The sequence below is a fragment of the Toxorhynchites rutilus genome, chromosome 2 (assembly GCF_029784135.1).
Source record: "Toxorhynchites rutilus septentrionalis strain SRP chromosome 2, ASM2978413v1, whole genome shotgun sequence".
NCBI lineage: Eukaryota > Metazoa > Arthropoda > Insecta > Diptera > Culicidae > Toxorhynchites > Toxorhynchites rutilus.
This window is the reverse complement of record NC_073745.1, coordinates 181,840,172-181,862,887: the sequence shown is the minus strand read 5'-3', so window position 1 is coordinate 181,862,887 and position 22,716 is coordinate 181,840,172. Positions and strand designations below refer to the sequence as shown.

Here is a 22,716-nt window from a genome sequence, read left to right as displayed (position 1 = left end):
TTCTCTTTCAAACCGTAAATCAGTGTGGTTGTATGGCATCGTTTCACATCACATCGCATCAACGGATTGGTGCCGGAGCACCAGTATACCTAATAGCGGTTATAGAATTTCGGCCGCCGGAGTGCTCGAGTTGGCTTGCAAAGCTGCTCACGACAATAAGAAAACCCGCCTACAGAACAGAGCACATTCGGTTCGGTCGCAACAACTAGTTTCAGCGAGTGGCAAACGCAATTGCAAAACGGCAGCAGGTAGATGAAGGAAAAAGTTTGTTTATACAGACTGCTTTGGTGGCAAAACCAGCCACCGTAAAACACGGCGCTTTTCAGGGCCATTAAACCTTTCAAAGAAGAGTTATTAAAAGTTTTTCACAATACATTTCACAATGCATTCTAAAGTGACATAATATGACATATAATATAAACCGATTTATTTTGTTTATGCTTGTTCTTGAGCTTATTGGTGGCTGAGGTCTTTTAAATTGATCATTCAGTTTTCACAAACCCATACATGGTTTTCGAATTAAAAGTGGCTTCAAATTACAACACATTTTATGCAGGATGGCATTAACGAAATTTCTCGGTAGCAAGAACTGCTTTCTTTGGTTGATAACTGATGTTGAAAATTGACGGACGTTACATCTGCATTGTATAGAAAAATAACTAAGGAGCAACATGATGAGCTATGTATTTCCTGCTGCTCTGTTCTTATTTTCAAGGACTTTAATCCGAAGGTCATCCGTCCCTGTATTTACTGTTGGCTTTTCAGAACGCTTATAGCTCGTTTATTTCTCGACAGATCGTAGAGTTCGTCTCCAAAACCTCAGTTCTTTTTCATTTTTATTTACTTTGTTTGCGGAGACTACAAATCTTACAATTCATTCGTCTCCGAAACCACAGTTTAAGGTACGATAATATGCTCAATAGTGAAATATATGATAGTGATTGAGCTGATGACCACCTATGCATTCCCTATCACAGCCATCATTTTGATTGTACGATATGTGCATACGCCGAAAGATGCCCGGCCTTGAACATTTAATAAGTACAAAGCCTTCAGAAAAAAATCAAGAATCAAGTTTGTACAAAAAAAACGCAAAAACACAACACCAAAGGTTCTTTTCAGAACCCCCAACATGTTCATAAAGAGTAAACAGTAAACTAATCCATTTTTCAGGTAGATAGGTAGGTATTCACGAAGGAGAAGAAAATAAAACAATATATTTGAAATATATATTTAGCAAAAGCTGTCCCCTTTGTATAGTCCTACGTCACTCCGGTTATGTCCCCGACATTACCCACCCGTCTTTTTTTCTTATCAATTCTTTTCACATTTTCATGGTATTTGTGCTTCATAAAGACAGTTACGTTAAAATTACATTTATGTAAAAAATACCTGCTTAATTTTCAAAATATTCCATAATCCATGAATGATCTCTTGGCCTTAAAGATCAATACGGAAAGGAAAGATGACGGCATGTCAATTGTTCCTGCACTAATTTCTAAAAACAACACAGCGAAGTCTTCAACATGTTTTTCGAATTCCCTCATAACAATTTCTCATTTTACTTCGTATGTTTGTTGCTCTTTCATGTTGTTCTGATTTAATCTTATTTATCAACATGATATTCGACATAATTCATAATTTGATTTGTCGGAACTTTTCCTTCTTCATTCGGGTAAACGTGGCATTCGGAAGAATGTCGCGTCCGGGCGATTGTTGCGTTCGGGTATGTATTACATTCGGGTAAATGTGCTTCGGGTGAACGTGTTTTTGTGAATGTGACACAATCATTTTGAAGTTCTTCCATAAAATCACATTAGGGGTGGGATGTATAAATTGAAGAATTTTCTAGTTTCTAGTATTTTCTAGGTAGTTTGTTAGTATTAACGGGTGTTCAATAAAAAAAGAGACTGATTTCAATACCTTTCTGTAAAAAAAGTAAAGAGCGTAAAGTTTTTTCTCACCGAGAAAATTACTTTCAGGGCTCCCTAAAAACGGGTTGCTCGTTTCTTTTCGCTCGAGTGCTTCAGGAAATTTAAACATTACTTTTGCTTTACAACTTAATTTTACATATCAATGGTATATCATTAGCATGATACTCGAGTTAATCTTTGTGTCGTTATATTGTAATATATTGTTAGCTTCATAATTTATCTACATATCATTATGAGCACCGATGAGTTAGCCCATTTTAGCGATGACATTTTTGTTGGAACAAGTTTGCGTAGCGGGTATACGAAAGCCGTCAAAGTTGACAGGAAGGATTCATAGAAGAAAAGAAAACAAAAAAAAAGGAAAAGCACAATTAAGTGAAACCGAGAGTTGTGAATTTGATAAAAATATGTTTTAATTAAATTGATTGAAAAGAAGGTAGTATAGGTGGATTTGTAGTGCGTATTCTGGATGTGAAATTTTCATAAAATTACAGGGAGAAATTAGGAGAAATTTAAGCAAGGCAAGGCAAAATACTAGAAGCGTGGAAAAAATCAGGAAAATAGGTGCGAGCACGAGAACTGAAAAAGAAACTGTTTTGTATACAAAATAATATTATTGAATTTTTGTAAAATTTGAATAAAAATATTTTTTAGTTTGAGCTGATCATAAAAAGGACTGCTTCGAAATTAGTTTCTGTATCCGCAACAAAACTCAAAAAAACATGAGTGATGTGGAGTTAACCTCAAATCGCACCAAATCTGATGAGCTGAACCTTACGCTTACGCCTTGTGCGGCCTGTGAACAGACGTCAACGGAGAATGAGTCAATGATTGGATGTGACTCGTGTAACCGATGGTTTCACTAAAGATGCGTGGGAGTGACAGACGCTATCAAGAAGGAGAAACGATGGTTCTGTCAGGAAGCTGTCTGCCAAGAGACAGCAAGAAAATACCTGAGGCAAGTGGAGAATAAAAAACAAACTCTCAAGGAGCAAATTTATGCTACGACGTCGGATTCGGTTTCTACTCAGGAGCTGAAATTAAAAGCTATGGAAGAGGAACATAAGAAAAAGATGAAGGAGCTGGAAATGGAAAAGATTTTGAAAAACAAGGAAATGAAGTTCAAGTTAGAGCTGATGGAGAAAAAATTACAAATGGAAAATGAGTTTAGGGAAGCGGAAATGAAACAAGAAAAAATATTGCTGGAACGTGCCATGGAGCAGAAAATGGAACATATCGAGAACATGAAAGCTATGCGGCAGGCATTCCAAAGGGACATGGACCATGTAGATCAGGAGCTTGACGATCTACGTTTGCAGGATGCGTCAACGAACAATTTATCAAAAAAAAAACTGGATCTATCACGAATTCCGCAGAACACGCTGACTATGGACACCGCAACTGGAAGTCGATATGGAGAAAAAGCTGTTGCACAGGATGACGAAGAAGATGCAAATTGTGATTCCGATGACGATCAAGAACAATGTGAAAATTGCGATAAAATTCTTCCTACAGCGTTACCAAATGTGGTTGAGAACACTGTTCTGAACGGGCTGGGGCAACAATGTGCTGGCCCCAGTAAAAGGCAGCTCGCAGCGCGCAGCGGAGTAACGAAGAAGTTGCCACTGTTCACTGAGAAGCCAGAAGACTGGCCGCTCTTTTATGGGACGTATCAAGCGTCGAATGAGGCATGCGGTTTCACCGATGTCGAAAATTTAGTTAGGCTCCAGGAAAGCCTGAAAGGACCTGCTCTGGAAAGCGTGAGAGGTCAACTGATTCTACCGAGATCCGTTCCAAAAGCCGTTGAAAAACTCCGTCAACTCTACGGTCGACCGGAACTAATACTTCAAAGTCACCTCAACCGGATTAAAAAGCTTGAATCACCGAAATCAGATAAACTTATGTCTTTCATTCCTTTCGGAAATGCCATTGAACAGCTGTGTGAGCACCTGGAGGCCGCAGGTCTGCAGCAACATCTTATTAACCCGATATTAATCCAAGATTTGGTTGATAAACTTCCAGCCGGTGATAAGCGTGAATGTATTCGATATAAAAGGAGTAAGCAAGAGGTGACGTTGAGAACGTTTACAGTTTTTATCGCACAAATCGTGGATGAAGCGTGCGAAGCAAATGTAAGCTTGGAACAGAAATATGAACCGAAAGCTACAGGCACTTATCGTAGCCACCACGGGCGCACCGGCGACGGCAATAAAAGTGGATTTAAAGAGAAAGCAGTTCTGTTGAACCACGGTGTCGTGACTAATAAGTATAGCAACACGAATGAGAAATCTAAGCAAAGGCCATGTAAAGCATGTCAGCGAACAGATCACCATTTGAGATTCTGTGAGGACTTTCGCGGGTTAACTTATGCAAATCGTATGGTCATCGTAACGAAATGGAAACTCTACAAAATTTGCCTGAATGACCACGGAAATGCAACCTGTAAATTTAAAATTCGTTGTAATATTGGAGATTGTAGAGAACAGCACAATCCATTGCTCCACCCGGTGGAAAGTGCGATCGGAACAACTGCACACATTCAAACTGCAGACGTCATACTTTTCCGAATGATTCCATTGCAGCTGCACTACGGGTCGAAGACTATAACAACGTTGGCCTTTTTGGATGAAGGCGCCTCGATCACGCTGATAGAGAAGTCGCTGGTGGATAGATTGAGTATCGTTGGAGTTCCAGAAAAGTTAACTATGACTTGGACTGCGAATATAACCCGTGAAGAAAAAGGATCTGAGCGGATAAACGTATTGACGTCAGGCATAGCGGGCGAAGAAAAGATACTGTTAAATTCTGTTCATACTGTAGAAAATCTGCGTCTTTCAAAGCAATCACTGAACGCAGGAACGATTGTTAAACAATATGCACATCTGCAGAACCTTCCCATTACGTCGTATGCAGAGGCTCGTCCTGGTTTATTAATCGGGATCAACAATATAGATTCTATCGCGCCACTGGAAGTAAAAATGGGTGAACCCGGAGAGCCTATCGCTGTTCGCTGCAAATTGGGTTGGACCGTGTACGGCCCGAAGCAACCATCCACGTCAAATGCAATTGGTCTTCTAGGATTTCATGACATCGTTACAAATGAAATTTTGCATGATCTTATAAAAACTCAATATGCTCTGGAAGAATCGGTAGTGGCGGTGAAGAGAGACTCGAAAGAGGATGAACGAGCCCTTAGCATTTTGGAACGTACAACAAAAAGAATTGGCAATCGTTTCGAAACTGACCTTATTTGGAGTGTAGACGATGTAACTTTCCCCGACAGCTTCCCTATGGCGGTGAGACGCATGAGACAATTAGAATGGAAATTAGACAAAGATCCAGTACTCAATGAGAACGTTCAGAGGCAAATTTTGGACTATCAACGAAACGGGTACGCCCACCTGGCTACTCCTCAAGAAATTCAGGAGACTGATCCAGGTAAAATTTGGTATTTGCCTTTAAATGTCGTGTTGCATCCTCGAAAACCAGAAAAGGTTCGTCTGGTGTGGGATGCCGCCGCAGTCGTAGAAGGGGTGTCTTTAAACTCGCTACTATTGTCCGGGCCGGATCTGTTGGTTCCCTTGATAAATGTTCTCACGGGATTTCGGGAGCACAGAGTCGCGCTTGGTGGTGATACACGCGAAATGTACCACCAAATAAATATCATCGCAGCTGATAAGCAAGCACAACGTTTTGTGTTCCGGATGAACAAATCAGATCCTCCAAGCATCTACGTAATGGACGTAGCAACATTTGGGTCGAAGTGTTCTCCATGCTCGGCCCAATTTGTGAAAAATAAGAATGCGATGGAATTTGCAACCGAATATCCGGACGCTGCGGGTGCAATCATCAAACGTCATTATGTTGATTACTATTTTGATAGCGTTGACACTGTGGAAGAAGCGATCCGTCGAGCCAAAGAAGCTTCATCCAATCACGTGGAGGGTTCGAGATCCGCAATTGGGTGTCGAACTCACCTGAGTTTCGTCGATGTTTGAGAGAGGAAGATGCGGCTCCAGACATTCATTTCGGGCGTATCAAGTCGACCGGAATCGAAAGGGTGTTAGGTATCATATGGAGTCCAGATCAAGACACATTCTCGTTTTCTACAGAGCATCGCGAACATATTCAAGAATACCTGAAAGGTATCAAGCGGCCGACAAAGAGGACTGTACTTAGCTGCGTCATGGGATTCTTCGACCTTTTAGGACTCTTAGCTCCTTTCACAGCTCATGGAAAAATATTAGTCCAAAGCCTTTGGCGGGCTGGCTGTTCGTGGGATGCAATAGATGACGACTGTTGGGTGATGTGGAAGCGATGGATTGGTCTGCTACCACAGGTGGAAGCGATCAGGATACCACGATGTTATTTTAGGGATTTTCGTTGGTGGAGCTGCACATATTCACGGACGCTAGTGAATACGCCTATGGGTGTGTCGGTTACCTACGAGCAATCGTGGATGGCAGTATCATATGCTCCTTAATTATGTCACGTTCCAAAGTCGCACCGCTTAAGCGGCAATCGGTTCTACGTTTAGAACTGATGGCAGCAGTTTTAGGAGCAAGGATGCTTCACTCGATCCTCACCACCCACTCCATCAAATTTTATCGTTACGTCTTATGGACCGACTCACATACTGTGCTAAGTGGGATTTGTTCAGACCAACACAAGGTTAAGCAATTTGTCGCGTTCAGAATCGGCGAAATAGTGGAGCTGACAAGACCGACCGAATGGCGCTGGGTTCCGTCAAAGTTGAACGCTGCCGACGTATTGACTAAATGGGGGCAAGGCCCTCCTCTTCAAAGCTGCGGTCCCTGGTTCACCGGGCCCAACTTTCTGTATGAATCCGACAAAAACTGGCCCGCTCAGACTTTACCAATAGATCAGACGTCAGAAGAAGCCCGTTTGTTTGTGTTACATCATGGTGTGACATTAGTTCAAGGAGTGATCAACGGAGAAAGGTTCTCTCGTTAGACAAAGTTATTGAGAAGTACGGCGATTGTGTTGCGATTCCTCGCCAACCGCAGACGCAAGAAGAACGGCCAACCTCTGTTAACGTCCAGAGCTACAGAAAACCAGAGGAGCATGATTCGAGCAAATCTGTTGACAGACTGTAAACCACTTCAGCAATACGAACTGTTCGCAGCAGAAACTGTTCTATGGAAACAGGTGCAAAGCGAGAATTTCCCAGATGAAACAACAACATTGTTAAGAAATCAAGAAAAGAAACTCAGTCAACCTCTTATTCAGATCGAAAAATCCAGTATTCTCTACAAATTGACTCCTGTGCTGGACCAAAATGGTGTCATCAGAGTGGGAGGCAGAATGGAAGCTGCGGAAACCCTTCCCTTTGACACAAAATATCCAATAATTCTGTGCAGAAATCATGACATAACTAGAAAGCTGATTCATTTTTATCACGAAAAATTTGGTCATGCAAATCGTGAAACCGTATTTAACGAGCTCCGGCAGAAATTCCATATCCCGAAATTGCGCGCAGTAATTGGTCAGGTCGCTCGAAGCTGCATGAAATGTAAAGTTTTACGATGTCGTCCGCGTTTCCCCATGATGGCACCACTACCAATCCAACGGGTTTCACCGCAATTACGTCCATTCAGCGCAGTCGGTGTGGATTACTTGGGACCGGTCGAGGTAAGCATCGGTAGAAGAACCGAGAAAAGATGGATAGCACTGTTTACGTGCTTAACCATCAGAGCTGTCCATCTCGAGATTGCTTATTCTCTTTCGTCGCAATCGTGCTTGATGGCAATCAAGAGATTCATATGTAGACGAGGTTGTCCAGAAGAGTTCTTTTCCGACAATGGGACTAATTTTAAAGCAGCGAGGAGATATCGGAAATCTTGAAACAGGTGGCAAACGACTGTGCAGAAACTGTGACGAGTGCTACAACCAAATGGAACATCAATCCACCAGGTGCGCCGTATATGGGTGGCATCTGGGAAAGGATGGTAAGGTCCGTCAAGGAGGCGATGACCGTTCTCTGCGATGGAAGGAAACTTACGGACGAAATTCTTCAGACGACGTTAATTGAAGCGGAGGACATGATCAACACGCGTCCGTTAACCTACATACCTCAAGAATCATCGGAGGTGGAGGCAATATCCCCCAACCATTTCTTACGGAGAACAGTTCTAGGCAACGATGTGCAACTCGATAAACCGGTGGAATTAGCTGAAGCTTTGCGAAATGCGTATAAAAGGTCTCAATATTTGGCAGATCGCATGTGGGAGCGGTGGTCTAAAGAGTACCTGCCCAGTATCAACAAACGTACGAAGTGGTTCGACGATCCAAAGCCCCTTCAATCTGGGGACCTAGTGTTCATTACGAATGGAAAAAATCAGAAGCATTGGACTAGAGGAATAGTTGAAGAAGTGTATGCAGGAAAGGACGGGAGGATTAGACAGGCAAGAGTGAGAACAGCAGGAGGCGTGTATCGACGAGCCGTAGCGAGCTTGGCGGTGCTGGAAATCGAAAACTGTAAATCCGAAACTTCCGCTGGACCGGTACCGGAGTTACGGGCTGGGGAATTATGAGCACCGATGAGTTAGCCCATTTTAGCGATGACATTTTTGTTGGAACAAGTTTGCGTAGCGGGTATACGAAAGCCGTCAAAGTTGACAGGAAGGATTCATAGAAGAAAAGAAAACAAAAAAAAAAGGAAAAGCACAATTAAGTGAAACCGAGAGTTGTGAATTTGATAAAAAGTATATTTTTTAATTAAATTGATTGAAAAGAAGGTAGTATAGGTGGATTTGTAGTGCGTATTCTGGATGTGAAATTTTCATAAAATTACAGGGAGAAATTAGGAGAAATTTAAGCAAGGCAAGGCAAAATACTAGAAGCGTGGAAAAAATCAGGAAAATAGGTGCGAGCACGAGAACTGAAAAAGAAACTGTTTTGTAAGCAAAATAATATTATTGAATTTTTGTAAAATTTGAATAAAAATATTTTTTAGTTTGAGCTGATCATAAAAAGGACTGCTTCGAAATTAGTTTCTGTATCCGCAACACATCTACACACTACATGTTCTAAGAATCAGATCTATCTATTCATGAATGGATAATATCTGTGGTTATGTTACAAACGAAGATGGCAATTTGCATAGATCTACTTCAACGATGTACACAAATCACTTTCTACGCTCGTCTAAAAAGGATTGAAATAAATGATTCGCGCATGATAAAAACAATATTAGTTCTAAATATCGGGTGTACCATAGAAGCGTTTTTTGTTTGTGCTACGGGAACACAAGATTGTAGACAAATCTCGCTATATCCATAGACACTGAACTACCATACATTTCCAAACATTTATAAGCTAGCATAATGTTGAATGACCAACTTGGATCATTCAAACTTGAATTTAGTGTTACCTCAAAGTCAACATCGTTGACACTGCGTGGTACATTTGGTTTGTTTTAGGAGTACTATTATCGACAGTATATAGAAGTGTAGGAACACAAAAAATTATAATGAAAAAAACAGTTTTCAAATAGCTTTCAAGTCATGATGATTATTTTGGTTTATTGAGTTATAATAATTTATCTGTGATGTGCGTGTTTTCGAGTGCTCGCGTGTAGCATTGAGATATGTGGTATGAATATGCTGGTGTATTGACGGCTAGTGCAAATGAAAACCCCTCATATGTTTAGTGTTTACAATACATATAATTTAATTTTAATTTTTTTTAGCTTTCATGAATCTGATTCAAATTTATGTGACTAAAATCGTTAAAATGTTGAAAATTGAATAACTACATATCGGTACTCACCTATCGTTCGCTGAACCGGCTGGTTTCAGACTTCTGAATGCTTTTAACCACTTAGTCTTCATTGAGGAAGAACTAGAAGAAGACATTTTACGTTCACCGAGAGGTGAACCAGGATCTATTCTACCCAAAAATAACTCTTTCTGTAACGAGACAAACGATGGAACGAAGGAGAAAAGAGAAGAAAATAAAAGTCTTGAAATCAATGTTTCGCTACTCCTAAGAAACAATACATAATTGATGAAATTAAGTTATGCACATGAGAGTCTCTTCATGGGTAGTTATATATCTATACTAAAGCTATTTATATTCCTGTATAAACTAGCAGAACGCTTTCTTTCTAGTGTGGCTTGAAAATGGAATGAAAAGGCGAAGAACGGAAGCTATTCTATGGATCCGCTGGGCAAATCCATTCGATGCTACACTTCTCTACGGATTAATTCCAAAACACTACTATACGTTGATGTTACATGATTCATACATAAATATATGCGACAAAATGAAACAGGCTATTGGAATGTAATTCAATATATTTTCGTGACATTCACAAATTCAACAATAGCTCGCCAAAATGTGTGTTCAGACAGTGTTTTCAACCGAACAGTTGAGGCTGAATGATGTTGAACTATTGATTCCAGAGGTTTTTTTTTTCTTTCTTAGTGGTGTGAATATCAAGTAGAGCAGCAATATTTTCACTTAAGAACGCGAGTATTTGTTTTTGAGTTGACAGTTTTATATCGTTACCTTTTTAAATCTGGAGGGAAGAACAATTTTCAATAACACTGTGGAGGCGCATTCAATGAAGCAGTTTTGCTACTTTAGTTCAGATTTTTCATTTGGGTTTCGACAACCAGCAGCTCTATTCGAAATTCTATGACCAGTGACTGAAGAACATCGATATTGAAGATGTTGCCACGTGTCGCACAGATATGCTACGTTCGAGATGCTGAATGATAAGTTTGACGACTGGAGGATTGCTTGACGGACCTCACACAATCGTGAAGCTAAGATCGTTTAGAAATGCACTTCATTTTGACGATTTTTGACGATTCGCAATTCGAAACTCATTTGTATCCGAGATATTCGTCATGCATGAGGAGGAAAGAAATATAATTGAGCACAGTACAGGGTGTCGACTCAAAATCCGAAAAAAGACTAGTAATTAATTTTTCTACTAGTTATGTTGTTATGTTGATATCTTCCAATAAATGTTTGTGAATTTTGATTGAGAAGAACGACGACTGCGAAGTGTCGTAGAAAGAAAAGAAAAGATAAGATGTTCAAAGCTACCTCGAGGGGTAAAACGATTAATTTTCTTTTTGATCAATTTCACGAACTTTCGCGATTTTAACGAAACTATTTTTTCTTGCAGTCTTTCGGCTTTATTCTGTGCGTTTTCTTTTTTTCTTTTTATTTCCCCTCGAGAGATTACGCTTTTTCTTCTCTTAGCTGTTTTATTAATTTTGATTCATTTGACGCAAAAGCCTCATGCATGCTTCATGCTTCATGTCTTTTTTATTTGGTTCTATTTGTCTCTGTCCATAGATATATAGTGGAGAAAAAAATTGGAAAATTTTCGGAAAACTCTGAAGGAAGGTCGGAAAATTGATGTTCGAACATTTCATCATGATTAGCGTTGTTAGTCATTGTTAGCGCTAACGAAATTGATCTTTGTTCGAAGCTGGGAATGGATTTTCAGGCATAACGCTCAGGTTTAGTTCAATTGTTTGGTATTGTTTATTCACTCCACCAGTGGTACAATTGAGCGATGATGGCAGAAAAATAGTGATCAGTCGTTCGATGCACACGATAAAAAATGTGGAAGTGTAATTAGATGAGAACTGGGGTGGCGCAAATTGGACCAATCGAAACGTGGGACGTAGTGGAAAATCAAACCAAACACAAAATTCATTGCACATTCCTTCATTCGTATTGAATGAGAAACTGGGAGAACACAGATTTCTTGTTCCAAATGACCAATCAGAATGCGGAATATTCGTTAGATCTTGCTATTTCGTAAATCCATCAGCAAATGACTGAGCAATAATCGCTTGAAATTGACTAATTTTTGCGACGCGGCAGATTTTTCGTTTTCCACTTTGTATCCCAATATGTTCCCGAAAGACGTAATCCTACGTCAGAAGTTTTAACTCAAAAACAAAATATTAAAAAAAAAGATGAATAATGATTCAACAAAATTGAATTTCTTATGAAAATCAGGACAAATGCTAGAATATGAAGAATAAATCAGGACTCCCCAAAAACATCTCAAAACCAGGACATGTTCTGTTAAATAAGGACAGATGGTATTCCTCCTCAGGTTCCCTGTCTAATTACGCTTCAAGATCGTCAGAACTCGCAATCGGTTATGGAAAAGCGGTAGTGTTTTATATTATACGCAGCAGTAACAGAAAAAAACAGTTATCGTTTATCATTGATACAAAACACGACACTAGTTGAGGATATTGATGGAGGTAACACGTACCTTAAAGCGAATCGAGAAGTTTTTTTTTTCCAAAATATATATTTTTATCAAGGCTCATATGGCGTTAGCCTCCCGGGGCCGGGAGTTCAATACTTTGACAATTTTTCTTATTATCTATGTTAGTAATATGTAACCGATTACTCGCGGTTGGCTCGAGGTTAGTATTACAAGTGTTTTCGTAATTCGGATGTTGCTGTCTCCAATGCTCTGTACGTGTGCCCGACACGGGATACTTCAGATCGAGAAGTCTCTCGATTAATCGATTAACTCGATTAATCTCTCGATTCTGTTCTGAGAATCGAGAAGTTGCAACAGAAAGATTTTTGAAGCCGATTTGAAGCCGATCCATCACTAACTAGAAGTACAAAAACTTGATGGAAGAGTTTATGACGGTAGGCCATATGTCAAAGGTTATCGAAAAGAAATTAGTAAAGTGCGGAACCCAAGACATTTAGTCTACGCGGAATCAAAGCGAAAATTTCTTGGTGGGATGATCCCTTTAGGCACCGTTATCAGAAGGTGACTTCCAGACTAAGGAAAAGACATGCAGCATTCACCTACAAAATGGGCGGAGACAGGGGTGATTTCCGAATTCAGTGCGAGCTGGTCAGAGGAACACGTTATATGTCAGTGCGTTCAGTATAAGGACTCAAAAGCACTGTACGGAATCCCCGAATGCATCAGGTATGTATAAAGGAACAACTTATTCCCAATTGCAGCAGTTACAATCTGCTTAAAGGCAACCCGACATAATCGACGACTAACGACTGCATAAGATAAGAATAAAAGAATAAAACAAAACACACGACAAGCTATCCAAAAGGACACTACGGATATTCAATTCACAATGAGCTGTCTTCCATTGGCTAACCCACTCTGTTGCTTGGAATGGAAACTCTTCAGCAAAAAAGTAGCTCAGCCTGAGCATTATTCGTTGTGATACAACTGTTAGGGGATATGGATTCCTCCCGTATTTTCGGACAGCTCAACATAAACGTGCCGGTTGTATTTTTGCGATCAAGACAATTAATGCGATTGGATTTAAGCCTACAGATTACAGAAAAAGTTAACCTTACCATGCAATGTGTGGTGAATTCAACCATGTGTTCCATTTGGTTGATTATCCTCGGTCCATAGATGTATCCAAGAGTTGCTAAAAACGTTTTAATTTGTCCGCGTAATGTGTATCGCTTCAGGAAGATCTGATTTAAGAATGGGTTCGATTAACCTCGGCGGGATAATCAGATGCTTGCGAGGTACGATCGCGAAGTCTTGAAAGTGATCCTGAAATCGTTTCGTGGTTTCGAAGAGGTCTTGTTCTCTTTGGGGCAAACTTTTTGTATTATTTTTTAATTTGTTTCAAATTTTACGTTGATTAACTAATCGAAGTGTTAAATAATTGAATTCAGATTGCGACTGTATGTCAATCCAAGATCAGCAAAACATTTTTCGAAGTTAATGGAACTATATATAGAGCAATTCCACGCCTAACAAGCCTAAACACAGACGATTTTGACGCGACCCTCTTCGTTTTTTTTTAGACCGCAAGCGCAAGTTTCTTTATAATAACACCAATTCAAATTACGACAGTTTTTGAAGGGTATATACAAAACCTTTGATGTTTTTTCTCAATAGATTGTAACTCAAAATCCAGATGTCTGATTAAAATATGTTTGTGTTTGACAAAGTTGTTGGGAAATAAATGAACTATTTGGCAAAATAACATTTTCAAAACACTGTTAAAAACTTACTCGAAAATTTCATTTTGTATTAAAAACTCCTATATCTCAAAACAACCCCTCTTTGATGTTTGTATAATTGTTTTGGTCATATCATCATGGAAATTGTGATTATGAGTAGCTGGTTCCGAGTTTCAAAAAAAAAAAAAAACAAAACAAAATTTGAACCCTGTATTTGACTAATACACTGCGTTCCACAACTATATAACCACTATTTTTTTCTGAGTTTCGAGAGACATGTAAGAAGTCGGTTGAATTGAAGTGTATAGTGTAGAATACAATAACTATCTTCATTTATAAGACTGGCCATTTCAATTCAATTGTTGTGTTCAGGCGCGAAATATTAAAAAAAAAACTAAAAAGTGTTTCATAACTATAGAACCAGATGGAAAAACTCTCATTTCTTTACAAAATTAACGCCGATTTAACATAAATTACGATACATATCTAATTCGTAGGTCATTTTTAGTTCTCAATCAGTTCAAATAACCCATTCTGGGGGGTTTTGACCAAGTTGTGCCATGTTGTAGCGTGTGTCTCGTTCTACGCAGAGGATACTGCTTGTTTGAGCTCTTCAAATCACTCATATTGCTTGTAAGATGCATTTACTATTCATCCGATCACTCCTCATAAGTTCCTGACAGGGTTTTGATTTGGTAAACAAGCTGACCGATCCAGAAACTGAAGTCCCTAATTCATGTAAAATTTGCGTTATTTTTGTAAAGAAGTGAGAATTTCTCCATCTAGTTGTATAGTTATGAAACACTGAAATTTTAGTTTTTTGAATATTTCGCGCCTGAACACAACAAATGAATTGAAAAGGCCAGTCTTATAAATGAAGAGAGTTATTGTATTCTACACTATACACTTCAATTTTCAACCGACATCTTACATATCTCTGACCGAAGATTTCTGTGTGACTGAATCATTAACTCCACTATGGAAAAATGAAGCTTTCCACACAGCTATCGAATACTCTATATTAATAGATACCATCCAGCAACCATTTGATTATGAATTTGAGGAAGTCTCTGATTACTCTAAAGCAAACTAAACCAAATTATTAGGTGTAAGCTCAACAATATCAATTGGCAGGGTTTATTTAGAAGTGTGGAAAATATTGAAGTAGCAGCGACGATTTTTTATTCGAATATAAATGAGATTATGAAGGAGGAGTTACCAACACGACGAAAAAGAAGAAATACAAACACAATATATTCGGTTTGGTTTAATCAAAATAAGAAAAACGACACGGTGGAGGATGAAGAAGAAATTTGCAACCTCTTTGCAATATTTTCTCAAGAAGTTTATATCAAAACATCTGAGGAGGACCAAAATCGTGATTTCTTTGTATTTCTTCCAGAATTTCCATGTGATGTTAGCGTTAGACAACTAACTGCCAATGAAATTTTCGACGCATTGAAAAAACTTGACGTCTCGATAGGGTCAGGTCCTGACAGAATTCCACCGGTATTTATAAAAAATGGCAACTGAAATAAATAATCTACTTTTATGGCTTTTCAATAAGTCATTGGAATCGGTAAGGTTCCCAATTATATGGAAAAACACCTTTCCTCTACCAATTTCAAATCCGATAATAGATCCGATGTAAGAAATTATCGTGAAGTAGTAATTATTTCTTGCATTCCAAAACTCTTTGAGGCAATAATAAACCTAAAACTTTTTCAACTATTAAAAACACTAATTACGAATAAACAATACTGTTCTTTCTAAGGACGCTCAACGACAACAAATTTGCTGAAATTTGTTACATTCACTTCGAATGCAATGGATAATGGTAATCAAGTTGAAGCACTGTACATTAACTTTAGTAAAGCTTTCGATCGCGTTGATAAATCATTACTCCTCCTTAAACTTAAAAAAATAGGGATAGAAGTCCACCTTGTAAAATTGCGCCAATCATATTTGACCAATTTGTTACATCTGGAGTTCCTCAAGAATCTCATGTGGGGCCACTTTTGTTCATTTCATTTGTCAATGATGTTTGCGTTTTTCTTCAAAGTGTAAAGGCACTTATCTACGCAGATGATATGAAACTGTATGCGGAAATGAAGAATTAAGAAGATTCTAAAAAACTATACTCGGTACACTAAGAGTTACAGCCTAACGTTAGAAAATGCGCTTCGATGCCTTTTACAAGAAAAAGAACATCATTGAATAACGGTACTAAGCTAGGAAATCAACCCATAAATAGATGTCAACGAGGCCTAGATGTGGTCTTAGATTCGACACTAACTTTCGTTGATTATTATAATTCAATCATTCATAGAGCAAATAATATGTTGAGCCTCATCAAACGCTTTAGCTACCATTTCCAGAATCCGTACTCAATAAAATGGACTTATATATAAAAAAAATAACTAAGGAGAATTCAATATTCGAAGGAGATAATTGAAAATTCAGAAATGAACCTCCTGCTCAACATTGCATATGTTGATGAAACGGGGCCGTTTCAGTATGATCGAATCGAATTCGCTTTCATGGGAAGGATTTGTTTACTTTGGAACACCCTTTTGGATATTTGTTTGATTTGAATAAGGATTCAACTTTACATTTATGATTTGTATATGGTTGCACATGTACAAGGAAATGGTTAACATGCCGTGTGAATTATTTCACAGTTTGCTGTAGTGTGATTACTGCCGACAAAAAAGTGAATGAAATATGAAAGCACTGCTTTTGCTTCCGGTCAGAAATCCTATTCACGATGAAAGACGCCCTTTGACAGCAAGCCAGCCAGGATGTAAACGAATGCGAAAAGGAACTATTCAAAATTATTTCAAAATTCATAAAGCGAAGGTTCGCACTGTTTTACATGGTTAAACTGGTTCACACTTTGCCCCAAAGGTTTACAGCAGAGCAAATTTTTTTTTTTCGCGAGAATGATACCGATACCGATCTGCGATAAGAAGGTTGAAATGGAAGATGTTTCGATGGAAGTCAGAGTTATTTCTAGAAAATAAGTAAAACATCGTCTCTTTTCCTCTAATAACAATCCAAGAATCAAGCATTTCCCCATGTTTGGTTGTTGGGCATCCAGAAATAATTCTCGTAAGCAAGTATCTGCTGACACGGTACTGTACTGCATGGAGGCTGTAAATGTTTTTAACTTATTCATCAGTATCGTATAAAACGAGAGGCCAGAAAATAACGAAACGATTTAGATTACGAGCTATCTTCTTGCTTTTATCCAGAGGCCGATGGTTAATCTCTGCAAAACGTCCTTGCCGTTTTCAGTGCATACTGCATATTTTATTTCCGCTAATGAGTATGTCTGACCTGGATTCTAGAATGTTGTTGTCACCTTTTATAGATGAAGATGCAGTGCAAGAGGTATTATTTTATTCAGCAACGATGGGATGAATAACTACTCTGTTTTGCACCTATATCCAAGTAATGATCCAGTTAACGCTAAAGTCATTAATAAAGGGTGGGTTGATATCAGTTGGTTCCTTTTTGTTCTATTGTTGCTTCGAAAGAGACAGTTGAGAATGAAAGGCAGTTGACATAATTAATTTACTCCATCTAGAAACATAATTCAGTGTATAGTTTTTTTAAGAAGACAGATGACTAACTGTTTTGGTGACATATTTACCACTTTGGAAGTACGTAATTTTGTTCAATAGTAGATCTAACTTAGACTGTACTATCGGTTGGGAACCACTGGTTTAGAAGATAGATAAAACCGCTTGTGCCCCTCGTAAATCTGCGCGAAAAACAAACAATAACAAACATATACTTCTTGATGATTATTCTGCCTTTTAGTTAAAGGTCTTCGTTTCAAGACTGCAGTACAAATCACACTTTCATAGATGATGCAATAACTAAATTGATTCTCATCCATCATATCAATTATATGATAAAAAAATCATCGCAGCAAATAAACACAATAGGGCCAGACAAAATGTATAATAGCTGTTCAATCATACTGGAATAGGCTACATGAAACTGTCCAGCGTCGCTATTCATATTTTTTTTGTTATGCATTGCCAAAAGCTGCACATTGGACGGTATTCATTTTTTTGTGTGGTATCACAAACCCCGAACCACATCGGAAGCAACAAGTCGAAGTTTAAATTAATATTCTTTAATTTGATTGGAAAACGAACACGGAAGCGGCTAATTGATTTGCTATGGGATGTACACTGTATACATAAACTTTTTGTGTCAATTTTGTCGGTTTTCAATGAAGAAGATAGCCGCTATAATATCCGGATCCCTGAGCGTGGGATAGAACGATTTTGGTTAATTGCCATATAGTTCGATTCTGCAGAGTATGGGTTAAATTACACGAGTGGTTCGTGTTTAGAGATTTGTTGTTTGGGTTCATCTCGGAATAATGGATTTCATAGGAAAACGATACCACTATCCAAAGTAGCAATTGGAATACGATGGTCAAACTAACAAATCGCAAATGGAGTGATATCAATTAGTCGATGCGATGCGTAGAATTGTATATGATTTCTTTCAGGATACAAGAATTTTAATATGATACTGGTCGGACGGAGTCACTGTCCAAGTTTTTGAACACAACCAAAACACAGTTCCTCTCCTACACGTTCGAACTTGTCATAGAGTTAGCAAAAATAAAACGACCCATCATCATCAACATTCAACATCGAGGACAATCCGCGACGTACACAAGCAAGTTATATGGGCAGTCCTTATCCTTTCGGAACAGTCCAGTCGGGCCTTCAATTCCTGTCGCATTCTTCTCGGCCCTGTTTCCGATGGGGGAGATATGACAGTTCTGTCTAGCCGCGAAGTGTCGGCTTAGAATAGCGCTTCGGGTCTTGGTCTCCGTCCCTGTCGTAAGAGCTGACTTATCTGGTAGCAACGCAAGTAAGGGCACGGTAAAGCCTATGGAGACATCAGACATCACGGGGGAAATGTCGTGTACAGGAGCTAGGAAAGGAGTGCGACACCAGTAAGATCCTGATTGCGTCAAACTGGTTATGACACGAAAAACAGACACGACATGGAAACGAATTGAATTCGACGCTGATGGTTGACAACAGTGTTGCCACACGTACAAATTTGGAAAGGTACAGTTTTTTTTTTCGTTATTTTTGGTACAGATTATGTACGGTACAGATTAAAGATTTTCATCTTAAAGTACATATTAGTACAGATTTTCTAAGTATATGAAATTTCTTACATTTGAACAAAGCAATTTTAAGGTACATGACGATCTTTACGCCGCAGTATCGCCTGGTTTTCAGAAAAAAACTATGTATAAGCTTCCTCAAACAAACGAGTGATTTGCAAATGTAATGTATTTGTAGTAAATAAAAGAGTATTTTTTTCATGCTAATAAAATAGATTTTTCTCCACAACGAAGCTTTTCGATGGTACAGAATGTTGGTACAGATTTTTGAAAGAAAAAGTACAGATGAGAAAGATTTTTAACCCCTCTGGTACAGATAAAAATGTGGCAACACTGGTTGACAGTCGTGCTATCCTGCTCCCAGAAGGGTGACACCTTCCTGAAACGGCGTGTGGGCTAATGGTGCGGTTGCCCCCGTCCCGGTAATAACTTGGCAAGTCTTCGGGTACGTTCGAAGCTCGTCTAGGCTCAGGCACTAGGTTCTAGTCTACGATGTCACATTTCTGACCTACGCTAATCCGGCACTGAACACGGTCCCCATGAAGGACGTGTCAACCCTTGCAAGGCCTCACTGTTTGCATAGATAACCATGGGATCATGAAAAAGCGATTATGTACAACGAGTGGAGATAGCGGCCCGGAGTTGGGACCTTATAGAACATGGAGAATACCAAAAATACACCACGAGTGGATAACGAAGTAGAAGAGGTGAGCATTTTTGCCAGAAGAGGACAGGTGATAAGGTCACAGGTGCTGAACCAATCGACAGCATTAAAAACAAGTAGTAATACTACCCTAGAGGAGCAGCCAGTGCTACAACAAAACAAATCCAAGTTGGGAGAAGCCAAGAAGCAGCAGCTGAGCGTCAACGGCAGTCTTGGAAGGCAAGAGCAGAAAACGCGGAGACTGCATTGAAAGGCGCTGTACAAAGTGAGCCAAAGGAAGATGTTTCAACATCAACAATAGACTCAACTCCGTTAACCGCATAGAGAAGAAGGCAAACTCCAGAAGAAAAAAGGGCAACGAGAAAACAAAGAGAGGGTCGTGAAGAAACAAGTGACGAAAATAACCTACACCGTAACGAGCATAATGAGCGGCAAAAAGTTATAAGAAAAATAAAACAAGGGGAGGAAAAGAAAGACAGGCCGAAACTCCAGAAGGAGAGGCTGACATCAGACGCTCTGATCGTGTCTACAGTGGGCACTACTACCTATGCCGATATTCTACGAAAGGTTAAAGGCGATCCGTCCCTGAAAGATCTCGGAGAAATTGCGGCGAAATGATATTCGAATTAAAGAAAGACCCGAAGATAAAAAGCTCAGCCTATAATGAGCTAATCGAGACATCCCTGGGGGAAACAGCGAAAGTGAGGACGCTATCTCAAGAGACAGTGGTTGAATGCAGGAATATGGATGAGATTCACTTTGGGAGATGTATCGCTGAATATCCGACTGAGAAAAACGTTCGGAGACACGCAAAACAGCAAATAAGCTGCTCGACACTGGAAAAATAAAAGTCGATTGGACGGTATGCCCCTAGAGAGGTTCCCGTAAGGTGCTTCAAGTGCATGAATTTCGGCCACCTAGGTATGAATTGCACGGGACCAGATAGATCCGGTCACTGTATAAGATGTGGGACACTTGGTAAAAGATTGTGCAAAAACCACCAAGATGCATGCTCTGCTCAACGGAGTCAGGAAATGATCACGCTTCGGGAGACCCGAGATGCCCGATCATTAAAAAGGCGATGGCGGCAATGGCCAAATGGACTTAACACAGATAAATCTAAACCACTGTGAAACGGCACAAAAACTGCTGCAAAAGAAACAAAATGCGATGTGGCGATCATAGCAGAGCCGTACAAAGTTCCTTCGAGCAATGAGAATTGGCTGGCCGATAATGCCAACATTGCCGCGCTAATCACGATGGGAAGGTACGCCATATAAGAAGTGGGGCAGATGTTATGCACCCCGAGCTGAACGATAGAGCAATTTGACAGGATGCACTTTAATTTGACAGAATAGCTCATCGGACGGAACCCCGTTGGGATTTCAATGCCTGGGCAGTGGAGTGGGAAGAAGACCAACGTAATGGTTCTGAATCCATTATAGATGTCACATTTTGCACCCTGACACTGACATCACATATGAACTAGAGAGTCTGTGATAGCTATACTCACCAAGCGATTCGCTACACAATCTGCAATCAGAACTCATCAACAATACGGTCGAAAGTGGAAGATAAAATGGTTCGACAAAAGTCAAAAAAAAAGTTCGACAAAAAGAGGAGTTCGGTCTGTTATATAAGGCAAGTTTTTTTTTCAGAATTCAAGGTGCGTACAATCGTCAAAGTTATGCTTCCTATGTGAGAAGGACCCAGAGGCGATTGTATCGGAATCCAAGAAGGTGCTGGTCGTATGTTCAATCGAAGCAGAAGGAGTTTTTTTTTTCTTTCTTTATTAACACGTTCGTCGCCTAACGCGTCCTTTTGAGTTTCTTGCGGGGCCCAACTTGCGAATAAATTATTGAATGAAGATCACTTAGTTTGTAGACAACTTTTAAATGGTCTAGCAATATTTTGTTCAATTTGAAGGCGAATTGCCAACATTAACACATGCCGAAGTCATATGGGTTTCGCTAAAAACTCCAGTACAAACCATCCGTACTATAAATTAATAGAAAGTATAGAATAAACATGATAATAATATGGTTACGATTTTATAATTTTTGTACATATCCTATACATTACATTTAAGTTTTTTCTATAAAATTCCTTTTGAAAAACCTATTCAATTTGAACGAGAAAAGTGTCACCCATATCTGGGTGACTGGGCGACGAACCTGTTAAAGAGATTTTCAGCCGAAGGCTGGTTCATTTCTGTACACAGAAGGAGGGCGATTTATCTTCGATAATGTTACTTGGAGCCAAAATGAAATACCAACCTTAGCTATTAACAAAGCTTATCCGGAAAATCCATCCACCGAATTTCATTCGATTCCTTTATTGTTTGATTCAACTACTATCAACTCATTTATTGAACATATTTATACTTTCAATCGATCAAGCAAAATTCCCCACAAAATGGAAGAAGTTTCGCATGTTCCCAGTTTTTAAAATAGTTGATCGAAAGTCTTTTTGATAACTACAGAGGCATGACTTCGCAATGCGCTGGCTCTAAGTTGCTGAAAATAATTGTGAGTGTGGAAATTCGCTTCAACTGTAGGAGTTACATAGCTTAAGAACAACATGGGTTCGTATAAGGTAGAGCTGTAGATACAAATCTGATGAAGTTTACCACGTTTTGAATTGACAATATAGAATCCGGTAATCGAGTTGTTACCATGTACACAGATCTGAATTGAATTTTTGTTCGAATTGATCACGACATTGCCCTGAAGAAGTTGTCTAAACTCGGATGTTACGATAGTCTCTGTTGGTTATAATGGTACACCCAAAGTTAATTTTTAGCACATGTTATGGCATCCCGATTTATCACATTAAATGAGCTGAAAGATAATAGAAAATGTTGTACTCCCCAATAAATGTATATCATTTGTATAATATGTATGCTAGAGCCAATATGAGCGAGCGAAACAGGAGACACGTTTCAATGAAAGCATATGAAAGTTTTTCGTATAGTTTGC

General features: G+C 39.2%; 1 protein-coding gene across 11 annotated transcripts in view; it reads right to left on the bottom strand.

The window, feature by feature from the left end:
* Positions 1 to 22,716, bottom strand: part of LOC129764288 (uncharacterized) — a 193,166-nt gene that overhangs the window by 62,159 nt on the left and 108,291 nt on the right. For 10 of the 11 annotated variants that reach the window (XM_055763209.1, XM_055763215.1, XM_055763216.1 and 7 more), the window contains 2 exons: positions 9,726 to 9,865; positions 9,328 to 9,381 (listed from right to left, as the gene is read on the bottom strand). In XM_055763209.1, the coding sequence (XP_055619184.1) occupies positions 9,328 to 9,381; positions 9,726 to 9,865 (194 nt within the window). The remainder of the gene's footprint in view (positions 1 to 9,327; positions 9,382 to 9,725; positions 9,866 to 22,716) is intronic. The other variant, XM_055763213.1, reaches the window with a different exon arrangement.